The following is a 25,101-nucleotide window of genomic DNA, read 5'->3' as shown; positions in this document are numbered from 1 at the left end:
ATCCTATAATATTTAGAATGTTTAGCTAATGTGCATAGGTTATTTAATTTGATCTATTATTGTCCCATGTACCTAGGTGCAGGGAAAAGTTTTGTTCTGTGTGCAGTACAGGCAGCTCATACCATACAGAGTGTATTAGGGTGATAGAACAGAGCGAGGAATACAATGTTACGGCTGCGGAGAAAGTGCACAAAGAGCAAGATCAACACTAAATTTAAAATTTGAGAGGTCAATTCAGAAATCCAGTAATAGTGGGGAAGAAGCGGTTCTTGAATCTGTTGGTCCATATTTTGTATCTTCTGCCTGACAGAAGAGGTTGGAAGTGATTATAACCGGAGGTGGGAGGACTCATTGATGATGTTGGCTGCCTACCCAAGGCAGCGGGAAGTAGAGATGGAGTCAGTGCATGGTTATGAGGGAATGGCATTAAGTGCATTGCTTATTTATAAAGCTGGTACAGATATAATGGGCTGAATGGCCTCCTTCTGCATTGGAACAAACCTGTGATTTTGAGGGGATGGAATTTGCTTTGAATTTTCTCATCAAAGCTTCAGTTAGCTTCACACCTGCCATTCCAATGTTTACACATTCGCTCTTCGTAAATTTAAACTCACCCTGCCTCCTGAACATCCAAGAACTCCCCACCTACGTTCGGGACACCACCCACGCCCTCCACCTCCTCCATGATTTTCGCTTCCCCGGTCCCCAATGCCTTATCTTCACGATGGACATCCAGTCCCTGTACACCTCCATCCCCCATCACGAAGGACTCAAAGCCCTCCGCTTCTTCCTTTCCTGCCGCACCAACCAGTACCCTTCCACTGACACCCTCCTTCGCCTGACTGAACTGGTCCTCACCCTGAACAACTTCTCTTTCCAATCCTCCCACTTCCTCCAAACTAAAGGAGTTGCCATGGGCACCCGCATGGGCCCCAGCTATGCCTGCCTCTTCATAGGATATGTGGAACAGTCCATCTTCCGCAACTACACTGGCACCACCCCCCACCTTTTCCTCCGCTACATCGATGACTGTATCGGCGCTGCCTCGTGCTCCCACGAGGAGGTTGAACAGTTCATCAACTTTACCAACACCTTCCACCCCGACCTCAAATTCACCTAGGTAGCGGAGGGAGGAGTGTCAGACTCCTCCCTCCGCTACCTAGACCTTTCCATTTCTATCTCGGGCGACCGAATCAACACAGACATCTACTATAAACCGACTGACTCCCACAGCTACCTGGACTACACCTCCTCCCACCCTGCCCCCTGTAAAAACGCCATCCCATATTCCCAATTCCTTCGTCTCTGCCGCATCTGCTCCCAGGAGGACCAGTTCCAATACCGTACAGCCCAGATGGCCTCCTTCTTCAAAGACCGCAGATTCCCCCCAGACGTGATCGACGATGCCCTCCACCGCATCTCCTCCACTTCCCGCTCCTCCGCCCTTGAGCCCTGCTCCTCCAACTGCCACCAAGACAGAACCCCACTGGTTCTCACCTACCACCCCACCAACCTCCGTATACAGCGTATCATCCGCCATCATTTCCACCACCTCCAAACGGACCCCACCACCAGGGATATATTTCCCTCCCCTCCCCTATCAGCATTCCGCAAAGACCACTCCCTTCGTGACTCCCTCGTCAGGTCCACACCCCCCACCAACCCAACCTCCACTCCCGGCACCTTCCCCTGCAACCGCAGGAAATGCAAAACTTGCGCCCACACCTCCTCCCTTACCTCTCTCCAAGGCCCCAAGGGATCCTTCCATATCCGTCACAAACTCACCTGCACCTCCACACACATCATCTATTGCATTCGCTGCACCCGATGTGGCCTCCTCTATGTTGGGGAGACAGGTCACCTACTTGCGGAACGCTTCAGGGAACACCTCTGGGACGCCCGGATCAACCAACCCAACCACCCCGTGGCTCAACACTTTAACTCACCCTCCCACTCCACCGAGGACATGCAGGTCCTGGGACTCCTCCATAGCCAGAACATAACAACACGACGGTTGGAGGAAGTGCGCCTCATCTTCCGCCTGGGAACCCTCCAACCACAAGGGATGAACTCAGATTTCTCCAGTTTCCTCATTTCCCCTCCCCCCACCTTGTCTCAGTCGATTCCCTCAAACTCAGCACCGCCTTCCTAACCTGCAATTTTCTTCCTGACCCCTCCGCCCCCACCCCACTCCGGCCTATCACCCTCACCTTGACCTCCTTCCACCTATCACATCTCCATCGCCCCTCCCCCAAGTCCCTCCTCCCTACCTTTTATCTTAGCCTGCTGGACACGCTTTCCTCATTCCTGAAGAAGGGCTTATGCCCAAAACGTCGAATTTCCTGTTCCTTGGATGCTGCCTGACCTGCTGCGCTTTAACCAGGAACACATTTTCAGCTCCTGAACATGCAACAACATCTGTTCACCCACCTATTCTATTGAAAGGTCACAACCTGAAATGTCCCCTTTGCTTCTCTCTCCACAGACACTGCTAAACATGGAGTTGTACAGCACAGAAATAGACCCTTTGGTCCAACCCGTCCATGCTGACCAGACATCCTAGCCCAATCTAGTCTTGTTTGCCAGCATTTAGCCTATATCATTTTAAACCCTTCCTTTCTAAATATCCATCCAGATACTTTTTAAATGTTGTAATTGTTCCAGCCTTCACCACTTCCCTGGGCAGCTCATTCCATACATGCATTACTCTCTGCATGAAAAGATTCTCCCTTACGACCCTTTTAAATCTTTCCCTGTTCACCTTAAACATATGCCCTTTAGGTTTTGGACTCCCCTACCCTGGGAAAAAGACCATGGCTGTTTACTCTATCCATGTCCCTCATGATTTTATAAACTACTATATGTCATCCCTCAGCCCCTGATGCTCCAGGGAAAACAGCCCCAGCCTATTCAGTGTCTCCCAACAGCTCAAACCCTCCAACCCTGACAACATATTTCTAAATCTTTCAAATTTAACATCTTTCCTATAGCAGGGAGACCAGAATTGCACGCAGTGTTCCAAAAGCGTCCTGTACAGCTGCAACATGACCTCCCGCTCCTAAATTTTCACCAATTTCTGCTTTTAATCAGAGGTTAACTGCTGTTAGGTGAAGGAAATATTTGGAGCGCTCAGTTCCAAATCCGAGGAAAGGCAAGAAAACAAAAGGTAGATAAGTGACTGGCTTTTCCACCCTCACCTTTCTCTCCTTTTACTCACACTCTCCTTTTTCTCTCCCCCAGCCCCACCCTCACCCTCCTGCGAGAATGGGCTTGACCATCTCATCTTCTATCAGTGCTATCCTTTCTCTCCTAGCCCCTTGCCATGTGGAAATAGCTCTTTTCCCACATCCTAAGACCTCCACAAATCAGTTTAGAACTTCATTCACTGCAGCCAGTAGAATGGCACACGAGCAACAAACAGGTGGCCATTCGGCCCCTCGGGTTTGTAACACTATTGGGCCAGATCGTAACGCATCATAACCCTGCCTATGCTCCGTGCTTCGCGAACGTGTCATACCCTTGTCCAGTGTTGTCTGACATACCCACTCTGTGCAGCGAGTACACAGACGTGTGGCAAATACATTGGGCAGACATTAGGACCCTGCAACAGCCCAATTGACAGAGGCCATTCCGGATGCTATCTGACCCTTTCGGAACAGCCACAGCTTGTAAGAAATTCTGCAGGGAAGATAACCCTCAGCAATAAAAGTTTGCAGCTGGTCACCATTAACAGACAGTAAAGATGCAACCATCCCCTTTGCAAGAAGTGAAAACATGAAACGATTACATCACATCTGCACGCTCCGTGGTGACTTGTTCCTGCAAGTAAAAACATTCTAATGACAGAGTGACAAGGCTATTGCAAGACTGACTTTGTTACTGACAACAAAAGCAATACTCTCCATTTGCCTGGATGGGGGCTGCTCCAACAACACTCAAGAAGCTCAACATAGGACAAAGCAACCTATTTGATTGGTTTGGCGTCCGCAAGCATCCACTCCCTCCGTCACCGACACTCAGTAGCAGCAGTGTGTACCATCCACAAGATGCACTGTAGCAACTCTCCCAGAAGCCTGCAACAGCACCTTCCAAAGCCACAACCTAGAAAGACAAGGGCAACAGATACATGGAACGCCACCTCCTGCAAATTCCACTCCACGTTATTCGCCATCCTGACTTGGAAATATATCACCGTTCTTTCAGTGTTGCTGGGTCAAAATCCTGGAACTCCCTCCCTAACAGCACTGTGTGGGTGTCCCTCCAGCATGTGGATTGCAGCACGTCAAGTCGGCAGCTCACCTTCATCATCTCCAAGGTAATTAACAGATGAGCAGCAAAGATTGGCCTGGCCCAGCACTGGATACAGCCACACAGTCATACAGCATGGAAACAGATCCTTCGTTCCAACACATCAATGCTGACCAAGTCCCACTTGTCTGCATGTGGCCCATATCCCTCTGAACATTTCCTATTCGTGTACCTGTCCAAAAGTCTTTTAAATGTTGTAACTCTCCCCACATCTACCACTTCCTATGGTAGTTCATTGCACATGCAAACCATGCTCTGTGTCAAATTGTTGCCCCTCAGGTCTCTTTTAAATCCTTCTCCTCTCACCTTAAAAATATGCCTTCTACTTTTGAACTCCCCTATCCTAGACCTTTACTATTCACCTTCATAATTTTATAAACCTCTATAAGGTCACCCCTCAACCTCCTACGCTCCAGTGAAAGAAACGTTCCAGTCTATCCAGCATCTCCTTATAACACAAACAACAGTCCCAGCAACATCATTGTAAATCATTTCTGAACCTTCTCCAATTTAATAATATTCTTCCCACAGCAGGGTAACCTGACCAGGACACAATAGTCCAAACAGGCCCTCACCAACATTCTGCACAACTGCAACATGATGTCCCAACTCCAATATTTAGTAGTCTGAGTAATAAAGGCGAGTGTGCTAAGTGCCTTCTTCAACACCATGACTACCTGTGACACAACTTTCAAGGAACGGTGCTTCCAAACTCCGAGGTCTCTCTGTTTGACAACACCACCCAGGACCCTATCATTAACTGTATAAGTCCTTGCTTGTTTTACAAAATTTTATACCTAATATTATCCAAATTAAACTTCATCTTCCACTCCTCCGCCCATTGGCTCAATTGACCAAGATACCGCTGTAATCTTACATTACTTTCATTACTGTCCACTACCTCACCAATTTTGCTGTCATTTGCAAATGTACGAAGCATTCTTCCTAAATTCTCATTCAAATCGTTTATATAAAATGACACTGGGACCCACTGGTCACAGGCCTCCAGTCTGAAACACAATGCTCCACCACCCACCCTCTGTCTCCTATTAAACCAATTTTGTATCCAATTGGCAAGCTCCCTCTGAGTCCCATGTGACCTAACTTTACTAACCAGTCTACCATGCAGAACCTTGTTAGAACTTTAGTAATGTCCACGTAGACAATGTTGACTGCTCTGCCCTCATCTAACCTTTTGGTCATGTCTCAAAAAACTCAATTAACTTAGTGAGACAATTTCCCACACACAAAGCCATGTTGACTGTCCATTATCAGTCTTTGCCTTTCCAAATGCGTGCAAATCCTATCTCTCAGATTTCCCTCCAACAACTTGCACAATACTGATGTCAGACTCACTGGTCTAGAGTACCCAGGCTTCTCCTTATAGCAAATAAGCCCATGGTTAAAAGCAGAAAATAAGAAATGTGGACAATATCATGAAAGAATTGATGACTTGGCATGAATGAGATGCAGAGATGAGTGTGCAGCGATGAGGACAGCAGTTAGTGGCTCAGTGAGGACTGTGGAGGAAGCAGGCTGGTTTTCTGTAGCAGATAGTGGGGGGGGGGGGGGGGGGGAGAGAGAGAGAGAGATAGAGAGAGAGAGAGAGAGAGAGAGAGAGAGAGAGAGAGAGAGAGATAGAGATAGAGATAGAGAGATAGATAGAGAGAGAGAGAGAGAACATGGGAAGTGAGTGATGGACATGGGTCTGCCATAAACTGCAACAGATCGGGAGAGGAATGGATAAGTTACAGGACGAGATGGAGAAGAATAAACAGCCAACACTATGGAGAGGCCAGGCAGGGAAGGAGGAGGAAGCCATATGGTCTATCAAGCCTGCTGCACCTACAGTTAGATCATGACTGATGACTATTACTGACCATCATTCCTCACTATCCCCATCTACCTTAGAATCCTACAAACAAGGAACAAATAACATTACAGCACAGGAACAGGCCATTTGGTCCATCCTATGCTGACATATTAACTAAACTAAAAGCCTATGGTCTCCAAGTGGCCCTCTAATTACCTTAACTACCTCAATTAAATCATCACATAGTTTTTTGTTGCTCATGGAATGTGGGTATCACTTGCTTGATCAACATTCACTGCCTATCCCGAATTGCCTAGAGGACAGTTAAGAGTCAGTCACATCATTGTGGATCTGTCGAGCAGACTGGGTGAGGACGGTAGCTTTCCTTCCCTGAAGAATATGAGTGAACCAGATGGGTTTTTAGGACAATCCTCACTGACTATGTGGTCACCAATAGGCCAGTTTAACTCGTTTGCCCCAAAATGTCTCATCCAGTTTGTACAGAAACCAATCGTCTGTTCTGACAAATTGATAACTATGTTTTTATCCTGTGCTTACCCCACATTGAACACCAAGGCAGATTCCCTGACCAGTTCAGCTTTTAGCAAACTGGACTCATTCACTCAATCACAGAATCGCTACAATATGGAAGCAGGCCATCCAGCCCATCAAGTTCACAATGACCCTCTGAAGAGTATCCCCCACCAGGCCCACAATTCCCCACCCTATCACTGGAACCATGCATCTCCCATGGCCAATCCATCTAACCTGCACACCTTTAGACAGTGGGAGCACCCAGAGAAAACCCACGGCGACATGAAGGGGAACATGTAAACAAACAGTCACTCAAGGGTGGAATCAAACCAGGGTCCCTGGCGTTGAGGCAGCCAGGCTAACCATTGAGCTACTGAGTCGCATAGTGCCCACGCAATCTATTCCCTTGCATCCCAATCTTTACCTTCCGACACTTTCCCCTCTACGCAATTCCTTGTCACCGACGACCTCTTCAGCTGCTCTGCGGCAGCTTTTTTCGCATCAAAGCCTGCTTTCCTCAGCTGCTGAAGCTCCTGCCCCAATGCCAGGGTGGTGTTATACTCCGGGATGGCAAGGGGAGGGGCCCCATGGTCCTCAGTACCCCCCAGGAGCCCTCCCTGCCGAGGGGGCTTGCAAGCCCTGCTTGGCCTGGCTGCTTTGACTGCTCTGGTCTTCCGTGAGTCGCCGTGGTCTCTGGGGCCTTTAGCCTTCTCGTTGCTGGAGGATGGATTGGTCACAGTCTGAACGTTCGATTCCGTCCCCTCGGAAGCCAATTCCGGAGCTGTGTCCACAGGGCTTGTGCCGTCTTCCTGGTGGTCTGGGTCACCTGGGATTAATGCTTTCTTGTCAGAGCCCTCCGAGCCAGGGTCAGTGTCAAACCGTACCTGCAAATGGAAAGAAGTTTAGAATTCTAAAATCAGACATTCCACAGTCATCTGATGGCCAACTGTCCAACCCACATTGTGACCCAGATTCTCACCCACTGGCACACACAACTGCGAGACTGAGAACCTGTCTCTGCACCATATTTGTTGCTTGCCCATTGAAGTGGCAACAACCACACAGCCATCATATCTCAGCACTCTCAGACATTTAGTGTTTTATGTTGAGGCCCATCAGCCATGATTGCATGGCGGATTGGACTCGATGGGCCGAATGGCCTTACTTCCACTCCTATGTCTTATGGACACCCATCTGGAAAATCAGCCCTTAGGTATCTTTTTTACTATAGGAATATTGACATATTTTCTGAGAAATGAGTGAGGGTTGAGAGTTAGAAAGAAGAGACATATTACAACAGGGATTATTGCTGGAGGCAAGTGGGTATGTGTTAATGTATGCAGCCACTTCCTGGCAGCTTCTTCCATGATAAATGAGCATGCCTGCAGTGACATAGTAAACTGCCTGTGTAAATTTAACACACCGTTTCTTCAGCAACAGTGCTGTGGCATCACCACTTTTGGAATGTTGTCATTACAATGTTACATGTTTATCTTGGCCAATTCCCCCTGATAGACGGGGTTCTCAGAATTTATAATGGCACTATAGCCAGAATAACAATACAAGTGGGTGGCACAGTGGTTAGCACTGCTGCCTCACAGCGCCAGAGACCCGGGTTCAATTCCCACCTCAGGCAACTGTCTGGGTGGAGTTTGCACATTCTCCCTGTGTCTGCGGCCGAAGAGCCTGTCTCCACACTGTAACTAACTAACTTCAAATTGGGGATGTGACTATATCGGGTGACCTAGTAAAGCTGTCTTAAAACACCCATCTCTGATCACTACACCTAGCCTCAACTTGCAGTACGAAACAATATAGGAGCCAGACTAAAACACAGTTTGAAGAGTCCAGCTTGTGTTTGCATTGATGAAGGGTTTGGTATGCTTGTCTTTATTGATTAGTGCATTGAGTATAACAGTTGGGAAGTCATGTTGCGGCTGTACGGGACATTGGTTCGGCCATTTCTGGAATACTGCATTCAATCCTGGTCTCCCTGCTATAGGAAAGATATTGTTCAACTTGAAAGGGTTTAGAAAACATTGACAAGGATGTTGCCAGGGTTGGAGAGTTTCAGCTATGGGGAGAGGCTGAAGAGGCTGGAGCTATTTTACGTGGAGCATTGGAGGCTAACTTTATAGAGGTTTACAAAATCATGAGGGGCATGGATAGGGTGAATAGCCAAAGTCTTTTTCCCAGAGTAGGGGAGCCCAAAACTAGAAGGCATAATGAATTTTTGAGAAGATTTGTACCTCAGGTTGAGGTTCAAGTTGTAAATTTGTTCACTGAGCTGCTAGGTTTGTTCTCAGACGGTTCTTAGCATTTGGCCCATATCCCTCTAAACCCTTCCTACTCATGTACCCATCCAGATGCCTTTTAAATGTTGTAATTGTACCAGCCTCCACCTTCTCCTCTGGGAGCTCATCCCATACATGCACCACCCTCTGCACGGAAAAAGTTACCCCTTAGGTTCCTTATAAATCTTTCCCCTCTCATGTTAAACCTATGCCATCTAAGGCTGTACGTTTGCTCACTGAACTGATAGGTTTGTGCTCAGACATTTTATCGCCATGCTAGTTAACGTCATCAGTGAGCCTCTGGTGAAGTGCTGGTGTTCTGTCTCGCTTTCTATTTGTGTGTCTTGGTCTGTTAAAATGGGTGATATCATTTCCTGTCCATATTCTCAGAGGTTGGTAAATGGGGTCCAAATCCGCACAGATGAAGAAGGACACCATTTTGAGTGGGATAACACATCCAGCCCGGGACAGGCTAAACAGAGACGTGCACGGGAATTCCTAGGGCCTGGCATTCAAACTGGAACTCCATCAATAATCACATCAATCTGGACCTCATTTACCAACCTCTGAGAAAAAAAACCGGAAACGGTTATCACCCACCTTAACAGACCAAGGCACACAAACAGAAAGCGAGACAGAACACCAGCACTTCACCGGAGGCTCACTGATGACGTTAACTAGCATGGCGATAAAATGTCTGAGCACAAACCTATCAGTTCAGTGAGCAAATGTACAGCCTTAGATGGCATAGGTTTAAGGTGAGAGGGGAAATATTTAAAAGGAACCTAAGGGGTAACTTTTTCCATGCAGAGGGTGGTGCATGTATGGGATGAGCTCCCAGAGGAGAAGGTGGAGGCTGGTACAATTACAACATTTAAAAGGCATCTGGATGGGTACATGAGTCAAATGCTAGGAAATGGGACTAGATTAATTTAGGATATCTGGTCAGCATGGACGAGTTGGAGCAAAGGATCTGTTTCTGTGCTGTGTGACTCTTATGACTTAAATTATTTTTGTTCAAGGAAGAAACAAAAGAAATTGGAATGGCCTGGACAAATACTAATGGGCTCCAGCCAGTTGGTAGTGTTGTGGAATAAATCTCTGAAGTCCTTCTCACAAATCTACAAGTATCTGGTGCATACCAGAAGCTAAAGCCCACCAATAAATATTTACAATTCCACAGTCAGACCTCTAGGGATGGAATGACCGTATGAATTCTGGATGGAACTGCTTTGATAGACAGAATGGCCTGGTCTAGCTCAGCATCTGTAGAACGTCCCTGGGGTGCCAGGGGCTAAGGGTTTGAACTGCACAGTAGAGTCACTGATAAATTAAACTTTTTGCCCAGAGTGGAGAGAATGGGGAACTCTTGGCCACAGGGAGGTGGATGGTCTAGATGCATTTACAGAGAAGCTGAATAAACCCATGCGAGAGGAGAAGGAAAGAGTGGAATGATGTGCTGACTGAAGGTGGCAGGAGGCTTGCATGGAGAATGAACACTTGTGTGGACCACTTGGGCTCGGTACCCTGTTCCTGTGCTGTCAATTCTGCACAAGAAAGCTGCCTATATACACAGTCCTGAATACGTGACCAGTTGAATGCTCCATAGGAAATGGGCACAGAGTGAACTTCGATGTGTCTGTACTCACAGTGCCTGCCTGGGATCTGAGGAATTAACAAAGCATATTGAGATGTTCTTGGAAGACCCACGCCAAACCTTCAAGAGCTTCAGTCGGGATCTCGACCCTGACTGTATACAGAGTTCAAGGCTCTCTGCCAGTGCGTTGATAGTGATTGTGGACGGGCGCAGTTTGGAATGTGGAAACATTGGCCAGGGGAAGGGAGTCACCAGAATGCTTTAATATGGTCCAAAGAGAAATGGGTCCTAGAAACGCGTTAGCATTAGCTGGGGGAAGGAGGGGGCCTCTTGAAAAGTGCTAACATTGATTAGGGGAAGTTGGGAGGTCATTGGAATGTGTTAATATTACCCATGGGAAAGGGGTCCCTGGAATGTGTTAATATTACCCATGGGAAAGGGGGTCCCTGGAATGTGTTAATATTGCCCATAGGGAAAGGGTCCCTGGAATGTGTTAATATTACCCATGGGAAAGGGGTCCCTGGAATGTGTTAATATTACCCATGGGAAAGGGGGTCCCTGGAATGTGTTAATATTGCCCATGGGAAAGGGGTCCCTGGAATGTGTTAATATTGCCCATAGGGAAAGGGGTCCCTGTAATGTGTTAATATTACCCATGGGAAAGGGGTCCCTGGAGTGTGTTAATATTACCCATGGGAAAGGGGGTCCCTGGAATGTGTTAATATTGCCCATGGGAAAGGGGTCCCTGTAATGTGTTAATATTACCCATGGGAAAGGGGGTCCCTGGAATGTCTGAATATTGTCCATGGGAAAGGGGGTCCCTGGAATGTGTTAATATTACCATGGGAAAGGGGGTCCCCGGAATGTGTTAATATTACCCATGGGAAAGGGGTCCCTGGAGTGTGTTAATATTACCCATGGGAAAGGGGGTCCCTGGAGTGTGTTAATATTACCCATGGGAAAGGGGGTCCCTGGAATGTGTTAATATTACCCATGGGAAAGGGGGTCCCTGGAATGTGTTAATATTACCCATGGGAAAGGGGGTCCCTGGAATGTGTTAATATTGCCCATAGGGAAAGGGGTTCTCTAGAATGTGTTAATTATGACCGGCGCAAGGAGGGTCCCTGGAATATGTTAATATTGTTCAGCGGAAGGGGGCAATGTAATTACCTGCCGCCGGCTGACTCTCCTGCTTGCCACATCGCTGCCTGGCCCTTCTCGCTTTTTCAGTATTCCCACGGACTTGCCAATCTTGTCGGGTGTCAGGGACACATCCAGGTCAGAGAGGGAGTCCATCCGAACTGGCTCTACATCCAGCGGTCTTGGCACCGCCCGAACGGGGAGACTGTCTTCATCCGCATAGTTCTGAGGGGCGTACATCTTTCTAGGGTAGGTCAAAGTATCTGTCTTCATCTTCAACAGCAGGGAATCTGAATACCTGCCAACATGGGAAGAGGAACAGGTCGATAAAGCTTCGACTTACAGTCCTTCCTTCCTCAAAATCTGGCTACACTGAGAGATATTAATAATAGACGGTAGACATTTTACCATCTCTTTACTCTCGAACAATTTCTGTGGGAGGTGGAGTAGATGGTCGAACATTGAGGCTTGAAGTTGGGGGAAGCGAGAGAAATGGCATCTAAACAGAAACCAGAGAGGTGATCTTATTGAAATAAATAGGATATTGGCCCTGTTTGACATCATGGATCCTGACAGTATGTTTCCCTTTTGGGAGAGACTTGGAGACACATTTTAAAACTAAGAGGTTACAATAGGTCAAGTACTCAGACTATTAAGGCAGAGGTGAGAATTTTATTTGTCACATAGGTTCACAGAGGATAGACCAGATCTAAAAGTTGAAGTTCTGAATTGGAGAAAGGTCAATTTTGATGGTATTAGGCAAGAACTTTCGAAAGCTGATTGGAGGCAGATGTTCGCAGGTAAAGGCACGGCTGGAAAATGGGAAGCCTTCAGAAATTAGATAAGAGTCCAGAGAAAGTTTATTCCTGTCAGGGTGAAAAGGGAAGGCTGGTAGGTATAGGGAATGCTGGATGGCTAAAGAAATTGAGGCATTGGTTAAGAAAAAGGAGGCATATGTCAGGTACAGACAGGATAGATCGAGTGAATCCTTAGAAGAGTATGAAGAAAATAGGAGTATACTTCAGAGGGAAATCAGGAGGGTGAAAAGGGACATGAGATAGCTTTGGCAAATACAATTAAGGAGAATCCAAAGGGTTTTTACAAATATATTAAGGACAAAAGGGTAACTAGGGAGAGAATAGGGCCCCTCAAAGATCAGCAAGGCGGCCTTTGTGTGGAGCCACAGAAAATGGGGGAGATACTAGATGAACATTTTGCATCAGTATTTACTGTGGAAAAGGATATGGAAGATATAGACTGTAGGGAAATAGATGGTGACATCTTGAAAAATGTTCAGATTACAGAGGACGAAGTGCTGGATGTCTTGAAACGGTTAAAGGTGGATAAATCCCCAGGACCTGATCAGGTGTACCCGAGAACTCCGTGGGAAGCTAGAGAAGTGATTGCTAGGCCCCTTGCTGAGATATTTGTATCATCGATAGTCACAGGTGAGGTGCTGGAAGACTGGAGGTTGGCAAATGTGGTGCCATTGTTTAAGAAGGGCGGTAAAGATAAGCCAGGGAACTATAGACTGGCGAGCCTGACCTCGGTGATGGGCAAGTTGTTGGAGGGAATCCTGAGGGACAGGATGTACATGTATTTGGAAAGGCAAGGACTGATTCGGAATAGTCAACATGGCTTTGTGCGTGGGAAATCATGTCTCACAAATTTGATTGAGTTTTTTGAAGAAGTAACAAAGAAGATTGATGAGGGCAGAGTAGTAGATGTGATCCATATGGACTTCAGTAAGGCGTTCGACAAGGTTCCCCATGGGAGACTGGTTAGCAAGGTTAGATCTCATGGAATACAGGGAGAACCAGCCATTTGGATACAGAACTGGCTCAAAGGTAGAAGACAGAGGGTGGTGATGGAGGGTTGTTTTTCAGACTGGGGGCCTGTGATCAGTGGAGTGCCACAAGAATCGGTGTGGGCCCTCTACTTTTTGTCATTTACATAAATGATTTGGATGCAAGCATAAGAGGTACAGTTAGTAAGTTTACAGATGACACCAAAATTGGAGGTGTAGTGGATAGCGAAGAGGGTTACCTCAGATTACAACAGGATCTTGACCAGATGTGTCAATGGGCTGAGGAGTGGCAGATTGAGTTTAATTCAGGTAAATGCGAGGTGCTGCATTTTCGGAAAGCAAATCTTAGCAGGACTTATACACTTAATGGTAAGGTCCTAGGGAGTGTTGCTGAACAAAGAGACCAAGGAGCTATGAACCTGTACTCCAAGAAAGTGGAGTCGCAAGTAGATAGGATAGTGAAGAAGGTGTTTGGTATGCTTTCCTTTTTTGGTCAGAGTATTGAGTACAGGAGTTGGGAGGTCATTTTGTGTCAGTACAGGACATTGGTTAGGCCACTGTTGGAATATTGCATGCTATTCTGGTCTCCTTCCTATCGGAAAGATGTTGTGAAACTTGAAAGAGTTCAGAAAAGATTTACAAGGATGTTGCCAGGGTTGGAGGATCTGAGCTACAGGGAGAGGCTGAACAGGCTGGGGCTGTTTTCCCTGGACTTTTGGAAGCTGAGGGGTGATCTTATAGAGGTTTACAAAATTATGAGGGGCATAGATAGGATAAATAGTCTTTTCCCTGGGGTTGGGGAGTCCAGAACTAGAGGGCATAGGTTTAGGGTGAGAGGGGAAAGATACAAAGGGACCTAAGGGGCAACTTTTTCATGCAGAGGGTGGTACGTGTATGGAATGAGCTGCCTGAGGTGGAGGCTGGTACAAATGCAACATTTAAGAGGCATTTCGATGGGTATATGAATAGGAAGGGTTTGGAGGGATATGGGCTTGGTGCTGGCAGGTGGGACTATATTGGGTTGGGATATCTAGTCGGCATGGATGTGTTGGACCGAAGGGTCTGTTTCCATGCTGTACATCTCTATGACTCTATTTGTATGTGGAATTCTCTTTCGCACGGCAACATATTGAACATTTTAATACAGGTTCTTAATTAAACAAGGGAGTCTAAGATTGAAGCTGGTGGATGGGGAAGTAAGTTGGGTTCATAGTAAGATCAGACATCTGGGCAGCACAGTGGTTAACACTGGTGCCTCATAGAGCTAGGGACTCAGGTTCAAGCCCACCCTCAGGGCTGAATGGCCTACTTCCATACTGTAGAGATTCTATAACCTCACTGAATGACAATGACATAAGCTTGAGACTCCTAATTTGTACGTTTGTACATGTAAGAAGACGATCACCCATTTAACGTGTTATTTAAATTAATATCATGAGACATTTTACTAACTGACCGTTCTTTGTGATGTTCGATGGGACCGGTGGAGAGCCACCACTGAGACTCTCAAAAACACAAACTGAGCAACACTCTACACGGCGCCAATCACAGGTGACCTACTGACAACTCCGCGTCCTTCACCTCCAAGGATTCCAGCTTCACCACACTCCCCACCCCACCCCCTTGCAGGTGTGTCTGGTGGAAACAGGTATGTCCAAAGAGCACCCGGGTCTTAGTGAACTGAACAAGGGAGTATAAATTAGAGGAGTTGACTTCCAAGTCAAATAAAATTTGCAAAGAGAAGTACTGAGAGGGGAAAAAAGGCAAGATAATAGAAACAATAGACATGATACTTTTTTTTCCAAATTTTAATTAAAAACTTTTACTTAGTATTTTCCAACAATCACTAAAAACTGAAAGAATGACACTTTAATTGCAACTGTGAATGTTCAATGTTAAGACAGGTTAATGAGCAGCTATTACCACTTGTTATGGCATTAGGACTTACTTTATAGAGGTTTATAAAATCATGAGGGGGCATGGATAAAGGGAATAGCCACAGGCTTTATCCTAGGGAGGGGGGGGGGTCCAAAACTAGAAGGCATAGGGTTAAGGTGAGAGGGAAAAGATTTAAAAGGGAGCTGAGATGTAATTTTCTCATGCAGAGGGTGGTGCGTGTATGGATTGAGCTGCCAGAGAAAGTGGTGGAGGCTGGTACATTTTAAAAGGCATCTGGATGGGCACATGGATAGAAAGGGTTAAGGAGGGATATGGGCCAAATGCTGGCAAATGGGAGTAGGTCAGATTGGGATGTCTGATCAGCACAGATGAGTTGGTCTGAAGCGTCTATTTCCATGCTGTATGACTCTATGACATAAACTGAAATGGAGAAAACTTCAGCTTCTTTGGTGGGTTTAGTTTGTATTGAACTGTGCAAGTCCAGGAATTTAATACCACTTGAAATAAGTATTCATAGAGCCCCTATATTGTGGCCCAAAAGGTACACACTGACCTTCCGAAAAGTAACCCACCCAGACCCATTCCCCTACCACTCTACATTTACCAGTGACCAACGCATCTAACTTACACCCTGAACATTACGGGCAATTTAGCACGGCCAATTCACCTGACCTGCACATCTTTGGATTGTGGGAGGAAACCGCAGCACCTGGAGGAAGTCCACACAGACACAGGGAGAATGTGCAAACTCCACACAGATAGTCGCCTGAGGTTGGAATTGAACCCAGAGCTCTGGCCCTGTGCGGCAGCAGTGCTAACCACCGAGCCACCGTGCTGCCCAAAACGGTGACAAGTAGCTGTTTTCAACAAGACATCATTTTTGTGAAGTTGCTGCTGGAGTGTGCATCTCAGATAGCAACTTTTGCATTTTTGCACCTTTGTTCCTCAACTAAGTACCATGCATGCATTGATAGCCATAGCCTGGCTATTGGCTAAGAAATTCAGGAATCTGGGTGACTTAAAAAAAACTGAACTTCACTCAAAAAACCATGGAGGGTGGGAAATTTGGTCACAGATTAGCTACTGGAGCACGACAGTCAGGTTCAGCCTCCTGAGCTGCAGAGAGGGAAGTCAGCAAAGCCTCCTGCACCCAATCACCACCCAGGGACTCTCATATGTGCATCACGATTGGGCGTTGGCTGTGATGCTCTACATAGTGCATTATTCTGTTAACACTCTCTATTTATGCTTGCACAGTGCACTGGGAATCTAAGAAACAGGAGCAGGAGTAGTTCATATCAGTCCTCATCATTCAGATAATCGCTGATAGAAAGACAGAAAATGCTGGAGAAATTCAGCAGGCTGGCAACTCTGTGGGACAAGGAACAGAGCTAATGTTGAGTCTAAAAACTCTTCTTCAGGGCATGACTAGTGTCAGACCTTAACTCGATTTGCACTCTAATCCCATGTCAGAAAATCTACAAATCCCAGTCTGCAATAGACACAAAGATTGAGCACTACGACTCTCTGGGGTAGAGAACTCCAAAGAGCTTTATGAGAAATGTTCCATCGATGAGAAAGTTCACAAAGATGAATCGTTGACGTTGAAACTGCTTGTCTTAGACAAGGATAAGGCCAGGAGGGGATTTGATTGCAGCTTTTAAAATCATGAAGGGGTAGTTAGGGAGAAACTATCCCTGCTCCTAAACTGATCAAGAACAAGAGGGAACTGGTTGGAAGTGATCTGCACATGTAGTAATGTGATGTGAGAAGACATATGGTCATTTGCGAGTAGTTGGATACCAGGATGCAGTGTCTGAAAGTGTGGAGGGAGCATGTTCAATCAAGGAGTTTAAGAGGGAATTGGATAATTATTTAAACAGATCCAATGTGCAAGGGTATGGGGAAAAGAAGGAAGAATGGCACTATATCATAATGCATATTCAAACAACCAGTGTGAATATGATGGGCCAAATGGCTTCCTATTGTGCTATAAAAATTCAGTGAATTACATTAATTAGCAAAATAATCAGCGTGAGAAGAAAGGAGAATTGTTATTTAGATATAGCGAGTGGTTGAGAGCTAGAACTAAATTTAATAAGAACTTTCAAAAAGGGATAAATAAATGGAAAAGTTGTACAGGGCTGTAAGTAAACTGCAAAGTAGCACAGTTCCATGTGGTGTGTAACTATATGGAAATGTCTTTGAAGGAGCCAGCAGACTAAATGGGCCAAATGGCTTCCTCCTGCATTGCGTATTTCTCAACAGATGCGGCTCTGGCAGTTTCTAAAAATGCAACACCCAGTTTTGATTCCTGACAGATTGAGAATCACAGCTTCATTCCTTTACTTCCCCAAGAGGAGATTAAATAATGTTTTTGTTTGCATTTAGGTCTTTATCACAAAGAAATAAAGTTTAAACACGTGAAGAAAAGGAGCAGCACAATATCAGAGCACGGGCTGTGGCTCCAAAGCCGAAAAGAAATCCATTATCCCCTCAAAACCCCAGGCTATGGTTACTAAATGTCTCCCTCCCCGGATTTGAATTTAAATCACAAAATGGCAATAGCAGTGACAGAGGCCATTTAGCCCAATGAGTCTGTGCTGGCTCTGAGACAGGAGCTCAGTTAATCCCGCTCCCCTGCAAGTTACTTGTTGCCCTGCAAATATTTTTCCTTCAGGCAATGATCCAATTCCCTCTTTAAAAGCCTCAACTGAATCTGCCTCCACCACAATATCTAACTACGAGCCATCTGAAAAGACTCCAACGTTTTTTTCACCAATCACCTTAAATCTTTCCTACAATAGGAACAGTTTTCACACAGCTCAGAAACCTCGTGATTTTGAACATGTCGCTGAAATTTCCTCTCGGCCTTCTGTTTTCTCAGATGAACAACCCTAGCTTCTCCAAACTAGCCACAGGGCTAAAATCCCTAATCGCTAGAACCGTTCTCATTTATCTTTTCTGCATCTATGTTTCCAGAAGGAACATTGGATTAGATATGGGATCCTTAAGGGGAAGGGGGAGCAGCCCCAAGTCGTCGTCCACATCGGCACCAGCGACATAGGTAGGAAGAGAGATGGGGATTTAAGGCAGAAATTCAGGGAGCTCGGATGGAAGCTTAGAGCTAGGGCGGATAGAGTTGTTGTCTCTGGTTTGTTGCCCATGCCATGTGCTAGTGAACCAAGGAATAGGGAGAGAGAGGAGTTGAACATGTGTCTACAGGGATGGTGCAGGAGGGAGGGTTTTGGATTCTTGGATAATTGGGGCTCTTTCTGGGATAGGTGGGACCTCTACAAGCAGGATGGTCTTCATCTGAATCAGAGGGGTACCAATATCCTGGGGGCGAAATTCGCTCAGGTTAATGGGGTGGGTTTAAACTAATCCAGCTGGGGGGGGGGGGGTACGAATCAAAATTGTAGTTTGAGTGTAGAAAAGGTTGAGAGTAGGGAGGTCCGAAATCAAGTTTCAGGGACGCAAGATGGCACCGGCAGGCAAGAGGTTGATTTGAAGTGTGTCTACTTCAACACCAGGAGCATCTGGAATAAGGTGGGTGAACTTGCAGCATGGGTTGGTACCTGGGACTTCGATGTTGTGGCCATTTCGGAGACATGGATACAGCAGGGTCAGGAATGGTTGTTGCAGGTTCCAGGATTTAGATGTTTCAGTAAGAACAGAGAAAATGGTAAAAGAGGGGATGGTGTGGCATTGTTGGTCAAGGACAGTTTTAGTTGCAGAAAGGATGTTTGGGGACTCGTCAACTGAGGTAGTATGGACTGAGGTTAGAAATAGGAAAGGAGAGGTCACCATGGTTGGGAGTTTTCTATAGGCCTTCGAATAGTTCCAGAGATGTAGAGGAAAGGATAGCAAAGATGATTCTCGATAGGAGTGAGAGAGACAGGGTAGTTGTTATGAGGGACTTCAACTTTCCAAATATTGACTGGGAACACTATAGTACGAGTACTATAGATTGGTCAGTTTTTGTCCAGTGTGCGCAGGAGGGCTTCCTGACACAGTATTTGGATAGGCCAACAAGGGGCGAAGCCACATTAGATTTAGTACTGGGTAATGAACCCAGCCAGGTGTTAGACTTGGAAGTAGGTGAGCACATTGATGATAGCGATCACAATTCTGTTCTGTTTACTTTAGTGATAGAAAGGGATAGGTGTATACCACTGGGCAAGAGTTACAGCTGGGGGAAAGGCAATTATGATGCGATTAGGCAAGATTTAGGAAGCATAGGATAGCGAAGGAAACCGCAGGGGATGGGCACATTAGAAATGTGGAGCTTATTCAAGGAAAAGCTCCTGTGTGTCCTAGATAGGAATGTACCTATCAGGCAGGGAGGAAGCTGTAGAGCGTGGGAGCCGTGGTTTACGAAGGAAGTGGAATCTCTGGTCAAGAAGAAGAAGGCTTATGTTAAGATGAGATGTGAAGGCTCAGTTAGGGCACTTGAGGGTTACAAGGTAGCCAGGAAAGACCTAAAGAGAGAGCTCAGAAGAGCCAGGAGGAGACATGAGAAGTTGTTGGTGAATGGGATCAGGGTAAACCCTAAGCTTTCTATAGGTATTTGAGGAATAAAAGAATGACGAGAGTAAGATTAGGGCCAATCAAGGATAGTAGTGGGAAGTTGTGTGTGGAGTCAGAGGAAATGGGGGAAGCACTTAATGAATATTTTTCGACAGTATTCACTCTAGAAAACGACAATGTTGTCGAGGAGAATACTGAGATACAGGCTACTAGACTGGGTGTGATTAAGGTTCACAAGGAAGAGGTATTAGAAATACTGCAGAGTGTGAAAATAGATAAGTGCCCTGGGCCATTTGGGATTTATCCTAGGATCCTCAGGGAAGCCAGGGAGGAGATTGCCGAGCCTTTGGCATTGATCTTTAAATTGTCATTTTCTACAGGAATAGTGCCAGAAGACTGGAGGATAGCAAATGCGGTTCCCCTGTTCAAGAAGGGGAGGAGAGACAACCCTGGTATTTATAGACCAGTGAGCCTTACTTCAGTTGTTGGTAAAGTGTTGGAAAAGGTTATAAGAGATAGGATTTATAATCATCTAGAAAAGAATAATTTGATTAGGGATAGTCAGCACGGTTTTGTGAAGGCTAGGATATGCCTCACAAACCTTATTGAGTTCTTTGAGAAGGTGACCAAACAGGTAGATGAGAGTAAACCAGTTGATATGGTGTATATAGATTTCAGCAAGGCGTTCGATAAGGTTCCCCACAGTAGGCTATTGTACAAAATGCGGAAGAATGGGATTGTGGGAGATGTAGCAGTTTGGATCAGTAATTGGCTTGCTGAAAGAAGACAGAGTGTTGGTTGATGGGAAATGTTCATCCTGGAGTCCAGTTACCAGTGGTGTACCACAAGGGGCGGTGTTGGGTCCACTGCTGCTTGTCATTTTTATAAACGACCTGGATGAGGGCGTAGAAGGGTGGGTTAGTAAATTTGCAAATGACACTAAGGTTGATGGAGTTGTGGATCGTGACGAAGGATGTTGTCGGTTACAGAGAGACATAGATAAGCTGCAGAGCTGGGCTGAGAGGTGGCAAATGGAGTTTAATGCAGACAAGTGTGAGGTGATTCACTTTGGTCAGAGGAATCGGAATGCCAAGTACTGGGCTAATGGTAAGATTCTTGGTAGTGCAGATGAGCAGAGAGATCTCGGTGTCCAGGTACACAGATCCTTGAAAGTTGCCACCCAGGTTGACAGGGCTGTTAAGAAGGCATACAGTGTTTTAGCTTTTATTAGTAGAGGGATCGAGTTCTGGAATTATGAGGTTATGCTACAGCTGTACAAACTTCTGGTGTGGCTGCACTTGGTGTATTGTGTACAGTTCTGGTCACCACATTATAAGAAGGATGTGGAAGCTTTGGAAAGGTTGCAGAGATTTACTAGGATGTTGCCTGGTATGGAAGGAATGTCTTACGAGGAAAGGCCGAGGGACTTGAGGCTGTTTTCATTAGAGAGAAGAAGGTTGAGAGGTGACTTAATAGAGACATTTAAGATAATCAGAGGGTTAGATAGGGTGGACAGGGAGAGCCTTTTTCCAAGTATGGTGACGGCAAACACGAGGGGACATAGCTTTAAATTGAGGGGTGATAGATATAGGACAGATGTCAGAGGTAGTTTCTTTACTCAGAGAGTAGTAAGGGTATGGAATGCTTTGCCTTCAAAGGGAGTAGATTTGCCAACATTAAGTACATTTAAGTCGTCATTGGACAAGCATATGGACGTACATGGAATAGTGTAGGTTAGATGGGCTTCAGATTGGCATGACAGGTCAGCACAACATCGAGGGCTGAAGGGCCTGTACTGCGCTGTAATGTTATAGAACATAGAACATAGAAGGATACAGCGCAGTACAGGCCCTTCGGCCCTCGATGTTGCGCCGACCGAATCCTACCTAACCTATACTAGCCCAATAACTTCCAAATGCCTATCCAATGCCCGCTTAAATGACCATAAAGAAGGAGAGTTCACCACTGATACGGGCAGGGCATTCCATGAACTCACAACCCGCTGTGTGAAGAATCTACCCCTAACATCTGTCCTATACCTACCACCCCTTAATTTAAAGCTATGTCCCCTAGTAACACCTGACTCCATTAGCGGTAAAAGGTTCTCAGTGTCGACCCTATCTAAACCCCTAATCATCTTATACACTTCTATCAGATCTCCCCTAAACCTTCTCTTCTCCAATGAGAACAGCCCCAAGTGCCTCAGCCTTTCCTCATAAGATTTTCCTACCATTCCAGGCAACATCCTGGTAAACCTCCTCTGCACTCGTTCTAAAGCTTCCACATCCTTCCTATAGTATGGCGACCAAAACTGCACACAATACTCCAGATGAGGCCTCACCAGAGTCTTATACAACTGCAACATGACCTCAGGACTCCGGAACTCAATTCCTCTGCCAATAAAGCCCAGTACACCATATGCCTTCCTCACAGCACTATATACCTGGGTGGCAACTTTCAGAGATCTGTGTACATAGACACCAAGATCCCTCTGCTCATCCACACTACCAAGTAGCCAACCATTAGCCCAGTAATCCATCATCTTGTTATTCCTACCAAAGTGAACGACTTCGCACTTAGCTACATTGAATTCCATGTTCTATTCCCTACAGTGGGGAAACAGGCCATTTGGCCCAACAAATCCACACTGACCCTCTGAAGAGTAACCCACCCAGATGCATTTTCCTCTGACGAATGCACCTAACACTATGGGCAATTTAGCATGGAAAATCCACCTGACCTGCATATCTTTGGACAGTGGGAGGAAACCCACATGGACACGACAAGAATGTGCCAACTTCACACAGACAGTCGTCCAAGGCTGGAAGCAAACCTGGGTCCCTGGTGCTGAGAGGCTGCGGTGCTAACCACTGAGCCATTGTGCCACACCAAATAAGAGAAAGGTCTGGCCCCCAAGACATCTAGACGATTGCCCACCTTCCACTGTCCTTCTGATAACGTTACGACATCTTCCTATGTCCACTCAAAAGGGATATAATGCCTCAGTGTCATGTCTCATCTGAAAGTCAGCACCTGTGACTTGACAACACCCATACAGTCATACCATTGGAGTCACCGGAGGGTTTAGTTTCTTGCATTGGGGTGCGTCTGACTCATATGTGAGGCTAAAGCTTAGGCTGACCACATCTCTACCACCAGCACCTCTTCCAATCCCACAACTCCCCTCCACCTCCCATTTCCCCCCAACACCTCCTTGCCTACCACATCTCCCCACCACACCCCATACATTCCCTTCAACCTCTCTGTTATTCTCCCGATACATCGTCCTGCTATGCCTCCCATACCTTCCCATCAACCTCCCTGCCACCTCCCCTACATTGGACATTCAACCTCGTTGCTACCATCCTATCACCTCCCTGCTGCTGCACCCCCCATATCTCCTTAAGACACCATCCTTCAAGCCACTCGCCTCCCAACCACAGACATACCTCCTCCATCCAGCCTCCCTTTGCCTGGGTGTTCAATGTCCACTACAATGCACATCCATTACAACACTCAAGCCAACATCAGGAGAAGCTTTCCCTTCCTCTAGGAGAGCAGGGGAACTCAACAAACTCCATTTACACTTCTTGTTGCTGTGGAAAGGCTGCCAAAGACCCCTCTTTCCAACCTCTTCCGTCAGGCAGAAGCTCGAACACACTCACCAACAGGTTCAAGAGCAGATTCTTCCCCGCTGTAATTAGACTGCTTAATGGACTCTTGTTCTTCAAATAATGTTGATCATGTTAACATTGATTTTCCTTCGCAGACTAGCAGGCAAGTGGGACTAACTTTATTTGGAATTATGGTTGGCATGGACTGGTTAGACCGAAGGTTATGTTTCCATGCTGTATGACTGAATGACCTCCTGTGCAATGTAAACTTGCTGTGTCTAAGCACCCTCTGATCTGTATGTCCTTGTTTGCTGTGATCTGCCTGTACTGCTCGCAAAAGAAAGCTTTTCACTGTACTTAGGTTCTGAGGAAGGGTGACCGGACCCAAAACATTAACTCTGATTTCCCTTCATAGATGCTGCCAGACTTGCTGAGCTTTTCCAGTAACTTCAGTTTTTGTTTCTGATTTACAGCATCTGCAATTTTTTCAATTTTCAGTGTACTTTGGTACAGATGACAACAATAAATCAAATCTAACATCTAGAGTAAAAACAGTTTGCTCTCACATAGAAACAGACCCTTTGGTCCAACTCATTCATGCCGACCAGATAGCCCAACCCAATCTAGTCCCACCTGCCAGCACCCTTCGTACTCTTATTGGGGTGGCACGGTGACTCAGTAGTTAGCACTGCTGTCTCACAGCACTAGCGTCCCAGGTTCGATTCCGGACTTGGGTCACTGTCTGTGTGGAGTTTGCACATTCTCCCTGTGTCTGCGTGGGTTTCCTCCAGGTACTCCAGTTCCCCCCACAGTCCAACGGTGAATTGGCCGTGCTAAATTGCCCATAGTCTTAGGTGCGTTCGTCAGAGGTAAATGGGTCTGGGTGGGTTACTCTTGGGTGCGGGCGAATCTAACCTTAATCTTATCCCCATCCAGGTGCCTTTTAGATGTTGCAATTGTACCAGCCTCCACCACTTCCTCTGGTAGCTCATTCCATACACGTACCACCCTCTGCGTGAAGAAGACGCCTCTCGGGTCCCTTTTCAATCATTCCCCTCTCACCTTATCCATGCCCCTCATGATTTTATAAACCTCTTTTAAGTCAGCCCTCTGCCCCAGGGGGGGGAAAAAAAAACAAATCACCCCCCAGGGAACGTTGTCCTCCCTCCTCATTGCACCCAGAAATTGGACAGACATTCCTGTTAAGACCACACCAGTGTTTTATAAGGTATACACTGTATTTGTATTCCTCCTCCTCTCTGTGTCATTTACCTCAATCTGTCTCCATCATGTCTCTTGCCCCTGACCTTTGACCCGGCTGCCGGTTGACAACTTTTTGGTCACTTTCGACGACGGGATCGCCTCCAAATCGTCAAGACACTATAATATCGGGAACGCCGTGCTGGGGTTTAGTCTTCTCCTCTCTCCGTTTAAATTTTAAAAACTTTTAGTCACCGTCGCCCCAGCAACGGCGGGCGGCCAACTGTCGCCTGGGCTGCAGCGCCGCGAAAGAGGGCGGGACCCGAACGTAGTCGACGTCACTCAGTGGGAGGGGAGGAAGAGGC

General features: G+C 46.4%; 1 protein-coding gene across 3 annotated transcripts in view; it reads right to left on the bottom strand.

The window, feature by feature from the left end:
• ppp1r35 (protein phosphatase 1, regulatory subunit 35) overlaps nucleotides 1-25,101 on the bottom strand; it is a 30,603-nt gene extending 5,502 nt beyond the window's left edge. Inside the window, exons 1-3 of one of the 3 annotated variants that reach the window (XM_060854614.1) lie at nucleotides 24,809-25,101; nucleotides 11,717-11,930; nucleotides 7,080-7,539 (exon numbers count right to left, since the gene is read on the bottom strand). In XM_060854614.1, coding sequence (XP_060710597.1) covers nucleotides 7,080-7,539; nucleotides 11,717-11,926 — 670 coding nt within the window. In that variant the 5' untranslated portion in view covers nucleotides 11,927-11,930; nucleotides 24,809-25,101. Of the gene's footprint in view, nucleotides 1-7,079; nucleotides 7,540-11,716; nucleotides 11,985-24,808 lie in introns of all 3 variants that reach the window. The other 2 variants (XM_060854613.1, XM_060854612.1) reach the window with 2 other exon arrangements.

This window comes from Hemiscyllium ocellatum, chromosome 44 (assembly GCF_020745735.1).
Source record: "Hemiscyllium ocellatum isolate sHemOce1 chromosome 44, sHemOce1.pat.X.cur, whole genome shotgun sequence".
Lineage (NCBI taxonomy): Eukaryota > Metazoa > Chordata > Chondrichthyes > Orectolobiformes > Hemiscylliidae > Hemiscyllium > Hemiscyllium ocellatum.
Note: the sequence above shows the minus strand (reverse complement) of the source record. Positions and strands in the feature narration are given on the sequence as shown.